At 41.8% G+C, this 12,319-nt stretch overlaps 1 protein-coding gene across 1 annotated transcript in view; it reads right to left on the reverse strand.

The window, feature by feature from the left end:
- The window catches only part of tex14 (testis expressed 14, intercellular bridge forming factor), a 123,701-nt gene that overhangs the window by 89,880 nt on the left and 21,502 nt on the right, over positions 1-12,319 (reverse strand). Inside the window, exons 3-5 of the mRNA XM_080211048.1 lie at positions 7,710-7,824; positions 6,704-6,869; positions 3,524-3,663 (exon numbers count right to left, since the gene is read on the reverse strand). Of these exons, the coding sequence (XP_080067174.1) occupies positions 3,524-3,663; positions 6,704-6,869; positions 7,710-7,824 (421 nt within the window). The remainder of the gene's footprint in view (positions 1-3,523; positions 3,664-6,703; positions 6,870-7,709; positions 7,825-12,319) is intronic.

Genomic DNA, 12,319 nt, shown 5'->3' on the forward strand with positions numbered 1-12,319 from the left:
TGCAGTTATACCAGACAACTGCCTGTATATTGCAAATGGCACTAAACATTTGTCATCAATATTGACAAAGGCACTACTTAAACTGTTGTGAGCATATGACTATTCAGTTTTTGCCTGATGGAGGCAACTCATACATGACCAGAAACTAAACTGTATAAAAACTACGATTACAAGAGCAAGTCAGAGGCTAGGAATCCTGTGGTGAGTATCTCACTTCCTGACTCCGTAAAGCCTATTCATCATCATCCTGAGTGTGATGGAATACTGTCCACTTGTCTGGATGAGTGCACTTCCAACAACACTCAAGAGCTTGACAACATCCAGGACAAAACAGCTCACTTGATTGGCACCCCATCCACAAACATTCACTCTCTCGCAGTGTGTACCATCTACAAGGTGCACTTCAGCAACTCACCAAGGCTCCTTAGGCAGCAACTTCCAAACTCACAACCTTACAATTTAGAAGTACAAGGATAGCAGACACGTGGGAACACCACCTCTGAAAGTTGCCCTTCAAGCCATTTACCATCACAGTGGCTGGGTCAAAATCTTGGAACTTCCTCTCTAACAACCCCATCCGAGGTCATGTACCAACCGGCACAAAAATAGCTTCTTCCCTGCTGCCATCCAACTTTGAAAGGACCTACTTTGCATTAAGTTGATCTTTGTCTACATCCTAGCTATGACTATAACACCACATTCTGCACTGTCTCATTTCCTTCTCTTTGAGTCATCTGCGCCACCTCACAAAGTGGACTGGGTTTTTGCAAAGACAAGTCTGGGGAGGTTTTTTTATTCAATCATGGAACATGAGAATTGCTGACTGGCCAGCATTTATTGCCCATCCCTGGTTAGCTGAGGGCAGTTGAGAGTCAGACCCATTGCTGTGGCTCTGGAGTCAGATGTAGGCCAGAGAGGTAAGGATGGCAGATTTCCTTCCTCAAAGGATGTTAGTGATCTAGGGTTTTCCCTGACAATCAACAGCGGTTTCATGGTCATCAGTAGATTTTTAATTCCAGGCTTTTTTTAAAATTCAAATTCCACCATCTGTCATGGCGGGATTCAAACCGGGTCCCCAGAACATTAGCTAGTTTCTGGATTAATAGTTAGTGATAATACCACTATGCGATTGCCTTAGATGCATTAGTATTTGCAATGGTAATTGCAATGCAATGGTAATTTGCAATGACATGCATTGGTATTTGTCAATGTTCATCTTTGAGCAGCTCTGTGCTCTAGGGCTGTTTCCAGGGATGAACATGGAGACAAACATCAGTTGCTGCTGGAGGATCAATGAAAGACACTCTTTGTTCTGCCTGAAACTTGTTGATCTTCCAGTGCAAAGAACTGTCCTCAACTGAGTGTTGCAGACTGGCACAATCCAATGTCCAGGACTACGTGCTGAGGGATACACTCAGGCTTGGAATAGGTGCCACCAAGGCGCAATGGAGAAAGGCCACTGTGCAAGTCCTTTCAGCCAATGTTCATGAGGGGCTAGTAACCAGATAAGATCCTTCGGACTGTGCTTAATCCTAACCAAATGTAACTATTGAAGCACTGCAGAGTGTATATTGTTTGAAAAGAATTGTACTGTCTGTAATTAAATAATTGAAATGAATGAAATATTCTCATTAATGAATTGAAGTTCCTTGGAGTGTATCATGACCTCTGGAGAAAATGTGAACAGCACTGTACTTTACTGTTATAACAATTTGAAATTTTTTTGTACTATGTCTTTCTGTGATTTTATGAATAAAGTATATTTTTGCAAAAATAAAACCAGCAGACTGGCCAAAAGGCATCTTTTAACATATTGACTCTATTCCTGCAACAATCAATCCATATCAATGTATGGGTGCATGAGCAATCAGACCACACAGCACAGACTCAAATATAATGAAGCTACTGGGAACAAACCTTTCCCAAAAAAACCTCTTAACTTTTGACTTCCCCTGCAAATAAACATTCTCTAAGATGAGAAATCTTCCCTATGACAACCATCTGTAGGAGTATTCTAATATCTAATATACAGTCAAAATTTAACTTTAGTCATCATGTGGGTGATGTCACACTCTGGGACTTGAGTAAAGTTTAGAATTTATTTAAAGTTAAAGTGTATTTTATTATTGTCACAAGTAAGCTTACATTAACATCACGATGAAGTTACTGTGAAAATAGTCAAGCCGCCACACTCCAGCCCCTGTTCGGGTGCACTGAGGGAGAATTTAGAATGGTCAATGCACCTAACCAGTACATCTTTCAGACTGTGGGAGGAAACCGAAGCATTCAAAGAAAAGCCACGCAGACACAGGCAGAATGTGCAGACTCTGTGTAGACAGTAACCCAAGCAGGGAATCACATTTAGTCCTTGGCGCTGTGAGACAGCAGTGTTAACCACTGTGCCACCATGCTGCCTGAGTACATAATCTAGGCTAACACTTCAGCCCACACTGATTGAATACTGCAATGTCAGAGGTGAATTCCTTTTTCAAAGTAACTTCATTGCAGTGTTGATGTAAGCCTATTTGTGACTAATCAATAAACTTCAAAAAAAGACATCAAACTAATTTTACCTTCATGGTTGGACATAAAATATCTAATGGTATCAACTAAGAAGTACGCCTGCTGTCCTGGCCAATATTTATCCCACAAACAAATCCTTCCAAAAATAGCTTATCAGCTCATTTATCTCTTTGTTCTTTGTGATATCTTGTTATGTGTAAATTAGCTGTTGTATTTACTTGCATTAGAGCTGTGACTGCACTTCAAAATGTAATCCACTAACTGTGAAGCGAGGATAAGTCTTTATGAACAGAAATTTTTGATTTTTCTTACAGATGTTGATTACTGGACAGTAATCTGGTGGAGATGATCGCATGGCTTTAGAGTCCACTTGATTTTCGTTCTACATATTTCAGTCAAATGAAAATTAGACAAGTTCCATAAGGGGAATCGGATGCCCCACCTGACAGATTATTACCCTTGAACTGAAGGCAAAACTCAATCCCAATGTGTGTTTCTAGAATGTTCATAGAATCCCTACAGTACAGAAGGAGGCCATTTGGCCCATTGAGTCTGTACCTAGCACAATCCCAGCCGGGCCCTATTCCTGTAACCTCAAACATTTAGCCTGCTAATCCCCCTGACACCAGGTCAATTTAGCATGGCCTTTCCACTTAACCTGCACATCTTTGGACTGTGGAAAGAAACCGGAGCACCCGGAGGAAACCCAAATAGTCACTGGGAGAATGTGCACAGCCACACAGACAGTGACCGAAAGCCGGAATTGAACCTGGGTCCCAGCGCCGTGCTAACCACTGTGCCACCATGCTGCCTCTTTTTTATGAGGACCATGCATTGAGTTGTAGAATCTACCTTGGTGTCTGTTTGATCAAGCTGGTGAACTGGCATTCTGTTCAAATTACACAAATCACCAACTTCAGCTTTCCCTGGTCATTCAGTATACCACTGCCTGCTGGGCATGTTTAAAATTTTACAATTAGAAAAGGCAGAAAGCTCTCACCCAGGGGTGATTTTGTGAAGTATGGAAGGGTTCCGTATTAGGGCTTGTGATGAACAGCCAACTTGACGTGAGTTGCTACAGCCAACCTGTTGGGTGATCCCTTGCATGTGTGAAGCGCACCTTTGCATGAACTCCAGGATCTGCAATACAGCATTATTTGAGAAAATTACAAGTTAATAAGAAAGAATAGTAACTCGTGTGGAATACTTTGTAACTACAATACTGCCCTCAGACAATACTATTTATACAATCATCACATACAAAAAAAATCATTGCTGCTGTTTTCACTTAAGACAGAGACAGCTGCGAAGGGAGGTAGAATTTACTTGGGCTGCCTAGAGATCAGTTAAGCATAGCCTCGACAGACCATAAGACATAGGAGCAGAATTAGGCCACTTGGCCTATTAAGTCTGCTCTGCCATTCAATCATGGCTGATATTTTTCTCATCCCCATTCTCCTGCCTTTCCCCCACAACTCCTGATCCCCTTATTAATCAAGAACGTATCCATCTCTGTCTTAAAGACACTCAATGACCTGGCCTCCATAGCCTTCTGCGGCACAGAGTTCCACAGCTTCACCACTCTCTGGCTGAAGAAATTCCTCCTCATCTCTGTTTAAAGGATCGTCCCTTCAGCCTGAGATTGTGCCCTCCGGTTCCAATTTTTTACTACTAGTGGAAACATCCTCCCATGACAGCAATACATTTTTCTCACTCAATCCCAAATGAGATGAGGAAAATTGTATTTCCCTCTAAGTTAAAAATGCATGGTTATGCCAGTTTTTAAAATGTCATTATTATATCTGTTTTTTAGCTTTGACTACTTTAAATTGAGTCTAGTGTGTAAATCTTAAGTGCAATCAGGCTGCATGAACAAAACTTAGACTTTAAAACACAGAAATAAAATAAATCAAAACATGTCACATCATTTAATATGGGCTCATAGGCATCTATGTGGAGGTCCTGTGACAGTAAGAAGTCTCAGAACACCAGGTTAAAGTCCAACAGGTTTAATTGTAGCAAATGCCACTAGTTTTCAGAACTGGCTCTTCCTTCGTCAGGTGGATGGGGTAGTGGGTAGAATGGGTAGATCCTCTTGCCTCTAAGCCAGTAGCCAGTGGGTAGAGCATCTTGCCTCTAAGCTAGTAGCTCCAGTTTGAGTCTCATCCCGGACAGGAAGGTGTGTTCATTACACAGCCAACTGGTTAAGTATCATCTTACAAAGTCCTTCCAACACACGGATCACAGATGATAAGAGTGGGAGATTCATCATCAGTTCTGTTTGATGCAGAATCATGCTCATCAGGCTATAAGCTTCAAGTGATAGGCTACTGATCTGTTCCAGGGAAAACAACTTTGCTATGGGAACAGATGAATGTCTGCCTTGTGCACCACTAGGTGCGGGAAGCAAAACAACAAATATAGGCATTTAACTACTCAATCCTTAGCAGGCTCCACAAGCGACCTAAAAATGATCTCACCTGACAACTGTCTCTTCCCCATTACAGAATAAGTCCACTGAAAGGATGGCAGAGAACATGCCTCAGCATGCATCAGCATTTTATTACAATGCTAATTTTTAAAAATTCATTAGTGGGACATGGGTGCTGCTGGCTGGCCAGTATTTACTGCCCATCCCTTGTTGTCCTTGGAGGGCAGCTGAGAGTCAATCACATTGCTGTGGCTCTGGAGTCACATGTAGGCCAGACCAGGGAAGGGACGGCAGATCTTCTTCCCTAAAGGAAGAGATGGGTTTTTACGACAATCAACAATGGTTTCATGGTCATCAGTAGATTCTTAACTCCAGATGTAGTACCCTGACCGATCAATGGCGTTGTATCTAAAAAAGAAATTATTATTTGGATTCCTAACTACACCTAAAACAGGGAAGCAGAAATTGTCTGCCCGTTTCATTGAAGTTTGTTTCATTTTCATTTGTTTTGTTTAGATAGTAGTTCCTATTTATTAAGTGCTAAGCCACAACAGCCAGGAAGATTGTAGGTACTAATTTATAGTGTTCTGATTTAGCTACTCTAGGCATGATAGCACTCCAATAAGATTCAAAGCCAACGTTAAGGAGGGAACACCAATCAAAGTTCCTGCCCTTTATCACCATTTATTGGAAATGAATATCTGCAGGCATCACGTGAGGGCAAGTTAGGGCCCTATAATTGAAGAAAAAAGGAACAAACTGGAAGCTATGGCCTGTCTGTTATGATCTCAGAATGCCCAAAAATGTTTCACAGTTAAGGAAATACTTATGAAGTAAGTATAGATTGTTGTAATAATGCAGACATAAGTGACAGCCAATATGTGCGACAGCAAGGTCCCACAAACAACAATGTGATAAATGACCAGATAATCTCTTTCAGCAATGTTGGTTGAGGGATAAATGTTGACCAGGACTGGTCTTCTTAAAATGTTGCCATGGAATCTTTTAAGTCCACCTGTGAGGAAAGGTAGGACCTTGGTTTAATGCCTCATCTGAAAGATGGTATTTTTGACAATGCAGGACTTCCAGTATTATACTAAAGTAACAATTCAGATTATGCTGATGGAGTGATATTTGAACCCACAATCTTCTGAGTTAGAAGTGAGAGTGCTACCACTGAGCCAAGGCTGACAAATGTGCTTTAAGTGTCAAGTCTCAGACATGAATAATATCCATGGGCAACTATTAGTGGTCACCCAGCATAACTTGCTGCCCTCAGGAATCACGGTTAGGAAATTTGCAAGGAGAAAAAAATCATTCCCTTTTGAAAAAATATATTTTCACCTCTCTCACATTTTCCAATACCACCCAATATTCGCTGGTCAGGCAAGTAGGAAGTCTTGGATGGGGTTTTCTGGCCCCACCCTCTCTGTGATCGCCAGTCCTACCCAAAGTCAGTGAATGTTTGGCTGGGTTGTCAAGTTTCCCCAGGTTGGTCCCAGCACATCAGAGCTTGAAAATTCTGGCCCTTGTCTCTGCTAACGTTACTATGTAGCCGGCTGTTAGGTGATATACAACTTGTATTACTCCTTAACCTTTCTGTTCTCTTGCTGTGGCAAAATGCCCCTGGACCTCAATCAACTGATCCAAGAACAGGGCTCATTGTGTGGGTAAGGACTGCAAAAGGTGCTTCTAAACTACTACCTAAATACCAACAAACCAGTTAAATTCAGCTCTATTGCTTCATACCCGAACACTGTGTTCCTTGCTGGCTGACTTGGCCCAGGTACGAGGTATTCTTCCATCTTTATCATTCAGACGTAGATCACCCCCAGCATCCAGTAATTTACTGAGAATCCACTGATTGCATGAAAAGGCTGCTGCATGCACTGGAGTACTCCGATCTTCACAACGACTAGACAGAATGAATTATTTTTTAAAAAGACAGATCAGTCCACAGGTGTTAGTTCACCAAAGCAAATGTCAAGTTGCTAGTAAATCCCCATTAGGATCTTGAATATCCAAAAACAGATTGTTAAACAGCCTTGGAGCTTTTTTAAACTGGTTATCTGCTTAAATAATTGACTGAACTTGAGTAGCATTTATCTGGAATGCATTAACTGAGCAATACATTGTTTTTTAAGGATTGAATCTGGATGGGCACCTTTAGATTAACCAATCAAATTAACGAATTCCTTTAGATTAACTAATCAAAGTAATGAATTCATTCAGCAACATTCAAAGTGCTTTCCATGTAGCCCGGTCATGCAATCTCTAAAACTGTCCACTTGCCCATCACTCCTACCCTTACTAACCTACACAGATCACCTGTCCCACACTGCACACAATTTAAAATCTTTATATTCATCTGCAAAATCCCTCCATGGTCTCATTTCACCCTCTCTCTTCCACTCTTCAATCTCCAAAGCTGGCCTTATCAATCATTCCTCATCTCACTTGGCTTTTGATGGGCTGAGACTTCAGCCACTGTGGCCCTGCTGTCTGGAATTCCCTCCCAAGCATCCTCTACCTCTCAATTTATTTCTCTCCACAATTAAAAATCCTCTCAAAACCGCTCTTTTTGACCAGGCCTAGTTACCTCTTCCAACTCTCCCATTATATCTGAGCATCTTTTCCCTTGTACATGTCCTCATGCTCTTTAAAGCCATTTACATTATTTTCCATGTTAAAACTGCTGTACAAATAAAAGGGTGCTTTTGTTTTCATGTTTGCAGCACTCAGCTAAGATACTTACTGGTTAGGGTTTGCTCCAAACTCCAATAAAACATCAACAACTTTGACAAGATCCAGCAATGCAGCTATAAAAAGTGGAGTCTGTCCCAAGCTATTTCTAGTGTCTACAGCAGCACCTGGAAACACAAAACTGAAATTAGTCCATGCCAAACTGTTATGAAGTTTCACTTAATTTATAATTTAGTTCCAGAGCAATACTGTGTACTACATTATCTGCAAATCTGACAATAAGAGAATATAATTCGCAATCATTGATATCAGATGGCCAACAGCCCACTCTACTGACCCCCTAAAAAAGGCTGTCCATTTTCCAGAGAATGAAATAAAGATGGGGAAAATTGTGAGATATATTCAACAAAACAACTAAAACATCAATAAATTATTGGTCCTGATCAGGTGCCATGTTCGTTTTGGCAATGTATACGCAGGCAGTGGCAGTGTTGTTCACTGTCTTCCACAAGCACTCTTTTCCCTCATTATAAGTCCAACTGTACAGCAGTCACAGGAAGGATTTATCAATAATCACCTTCAATAATGCTCGGTACTTGACTATTAGAAGATACCATTCTATTGGATGTAACAGCACCTTTCAGAATGGACACTTTTGAACAACTGGTAGATAGTTGCACTACAGAAACAACAATTCAACACAAGCTCAGAAAACAGCAACTAGGGAATAAGTAAGAATTGTAGAAGTTAGTTCATGCTCTGATTAAACTCCTGCTCACACTTTGCCCACAAGGCTGGCTGAGATGAAGAATTCACTGTACATGAAATCTATAATGTATGTCATAATGCTTAGACAGCTACATGCTCTAAGTAATTGGTAAGTTTAATGCAGGCAGAAAGGCTGTTTTTGTCAATTTTATGATAGCCTTTGAGTGGCAATTCATGTTTTTCTTGGTTAGCATTCCTGGAACCTTCCATGGAACCTTGTGTCATATAGTTGTATTGAATGAACTTTGGTGAAGAAACACGCATCTCTCTCCAAACACTTTTTGCACACGCATGTTCCAGTCGCGAGCACGCACGAAGGATCAGCCATGTCACATCCACATTGTTCCATGACTCTGGAGATAAGGCAGGATGCTAAGTTACTTTGACAGTTTGTTAAGGCAGTCTTTAGATACGATCCACCATTTCCTGTTCCTACAGGACTTCCGTACATGCCGCTGTTTGAGTAAATTGCAGTTGATGATGTTTCTATGAGGGACATGTGTTATGGGGTCAAATATAGCGCTCCACAGCTGAGCACAGCTCACCTGGCCATCCTTCACTTCTGGGCAATTTACTTGGCTTGTTTACAGCTCAACATGAAAGGATCTGCTGTCTATTAACATGTCAGATGGCAAAACAGTTTTACAAATTTTATGAATGAAAATGTATGTTTGAAAAAAGATTATTGTTCCCTGACTAGATTTATGTCCTGTATAATCATTATTATTATTGTTACTGCTGGGTGCAAAAGTGCAGGATACTGTACACCTATAATGAACCAGTTATGAAATAAAAACAGAAAGTGCTGGTTAAACTCAGCATATCTGGCAGTATCTGTAGAGATCTGGGTTAGGGTGACTGTGTGGAGTTTGTACTTACTCCCCTTGTGTGACTGAGTTTCCTTTGGGTGCTCCAGTTCCTCCCAAGAGTGCCCTAGAGAGTCTCAAGAGTGTCCTACGAAGATACCATCAATCCATCTCCTCTCACACCAGAGGCCCAAACATCCTTCATCACTGCTATACAAACATCAAATATGCCTACCGCTCTATCCCTCGTCCACACTTTGGCAAATCAGACCACAAGGCTGAACTCTTGCTCCTGGCTTTTAAGCAACAACTGAAACTGGAGAATCCGAGAAAGAAAGTCATGCAATGTTGATCTGAGGCAACAGATGATCTCTTAAGAGTTGGTGAACTGGTCAATATTCAAGAATTCAGCAACCAGCCTAAATGAGTGCACCACTACAGTAATAGACCTCATTAGTAAATGTGTAGAAGACTGTGTACCAAAGAAGCTAATCCATGCGTTTCCCAACAGGACACCATGGATGACAGGGATATCCACAGCCTATTGAAATCCAAGTCTGAAGCATTCAAGTCAGGTGACTCTGAAATCCAGATATGATCTATAGAGAACCATCAGAGATGTCAAGAGACAGTACTGGAGCAAGCTAGAGTTCCAGGCTAGCCACACAGACTCCCATCAATTGTGGCAAGCTCCACACAATACGGCACGCTACAAGGTGATGATGACTAGAATCGCTGACAACAATGCATCACTCCCTGATGAACTAAATGCACTCTATGAGCTCAGGGTCAGTGAGATGTTGTTATCCGCTCTGACATCCTTGACTGCACTGGTGTCTGGGGTTACCATCACAGACATCAGAATGGCCTTCTTGAAAGTTAACCCACAGAATGTGACTGCTTGGATGGTGTCCATGGCCAACCAGTTAGATCCTGTGTAGACCAACTAGTGGGGTATTCACAGACATCTTTAACCTCTCATTACTTCAAGCTGAGGTTCCTATCTGCTTCAAGAAAATGACCATCATCCTAGTACCAAAGAAAAGCTAGGCAGCATATCTTATAGCCACTGCCTGGTGGCTCTGACACCCATCATTATGAAGTGCTTCGGAAGATTAGTCATGGCACACATCAAATCCAATCTTCCAGATTGTTTACAGTTCACTTATCACTGCAACAGGTCCACAGCAGATGTCATCTCCCTGGCCCTGCGCTCAACCCTGGAACACCTAAATAACAAGGACACTTATATCAGATTCCTATGTGTTGATTACAGCCCAGCCTTCAACATCATTATTCTGACAAAACTCATCTCCACACTCCATGGCCCAAGGCTCAGCTCCTCATTCTGTAACTGGATCTTCGATTTCCTAACCCATAAACAGCAAGCAGCAAGGATAGGTGTCAACAGCTCTTCAACAATTATCCTCAACACCAGTGCCCCGCAAGGCTGTGTCCTCAGCCCTTAAAATACTCTTTTTATACACTAATAACCGTGTGGTTAAATTCTACTCCAACTCCATTTTCAAGTTTACTGATGACACTACCACAGTGGGTCAAATCTCAAACAATGACAAGATGGAATACAAGGAAGAGACAGAGAATCTGGTGAACTGGTTCAATGGCAATAATCTTTGATTTGATTTGATGTATTATTGTCACATGTATTAACATACAGTGAAAAGTATTGTTTTTGTGTGCTACACAGACAGAACATACCATTCAAAGAGAAGGAAATGAGAGAGTGCAGAATGCAGTGTTACAGTCATAGCTACGGTGTACAGAAAGATCAACTTATGCAAGGTAAGTCCATTCAAAAGTCTGACAACAGCAGGGAAGAAGCTGCTCTTGCATCGGTTGGTACGTGACCTCAGACTTTCGTATCTTTTTCCGAAAGGAAGAAGTGGAAGAGAGAATGTCCAGGGTGAGTGGGGTCCTTAATTATGCTGGCTGCTTTGCTGAGGCAGCGGAAAGTGTAGAAAGAGTAAATAGATCGGAGGCTGGTTAGCATGATGGATTGGGCTACATTCACAACCTTTTCAGGTTCTTTGCAGTCTTGGGCACAGCAGGAGCCATACCAAGCAGTGATACAACCAGAAAGAATGCTTTCTATGGTGCATCTGTAAAAGTTGACGAGGGTCGTAGCTGACATGTCAAATTTCCTTAGTCTCCTGAGAAAGTAGAGGCATTGGTGGGCTTTCTTAACTATAGTGTCGGCATGGGGGCACAGGTCGTTGGTGATCTAGACACCTAAAAACTTGAAGCTCTCGACCCTTTCTACTTCGTGCTCATTGATGTAGACAGAGGCATGTTCTCCTTTATGTTTCCTGAAGTCGATGACAATCTCCTTTGTATTGGTGACATTGAGGGAGTGATTATTGTTGCCGCACCAGTTCACCAGATTCTCTATCTCATTCCTGCCTCGTCATTGTTTGAGATTCGACCCACTACAGTGGTGTTGTCAGCAAGCTTGAAAATCAGATTGGAGGGGAATTTGGCGGCACAGTCATACGTGTATTAGGAGTATAGTACGGGGCTGTGAACACAACCTTGTGGAGCACCAATGTTGAGGACGATCGTGGAGGAGGTGTTGTCGCCTATCCTTACTGATTGTGGTCTGTGAGTTAAGAAGTTCAGGATCCAATTGCAGAGAAATGGTGAGGCCCAGGCCACGGAGTTTGGAGATGTGTCATGGAAATAATAGTGTTGAAGGCTGAGCTGTAGTCAATAAATAGGAGTCTGACATAGGTGTCCTTGTTATCTAGGTGTTCTCTCCCTCAATGTCAATAAAATGAAGCAGATGGTCACTGACTTCAGGAAACATAGTGGAGGATATGCCCCTGTCTACATTAATGGTGATGAAGTGAAGATGGTCAAGAGCATCATTTTCTAGATGTTCAGATCACAAACAACCTGTCCTGGTCCCTCCACACTAATGTTATAGTTAAGAAAGTTCACCTCTACTTTCACAGAAGGCTAAGAGAATTTGGCATGTCCGCTACAACTCTCACCAATTTTTACAGATGCATCACTGACAGTATCCAATCCAATTGTACAACAGCTTGGTTTGGCTCCTGCTCTGACAAAG

This window comes from Carcharhinus amblyrhynchos, chromosome 23 (assembly GCF_965287045.1).
Source record: "Carcharhinus amblyrhynchos chromosome 23, sCarAmb.v2.hapA, whole genome shotgun sequence".
Classification (NCBI taxonomy): Eukaryota; Metazoa; Chordata; class Chondrichthyes; order Carcharhiniformes; family Carcharhinidae; genus Carcharhinus; species Carcharhinus amblyrhynchos.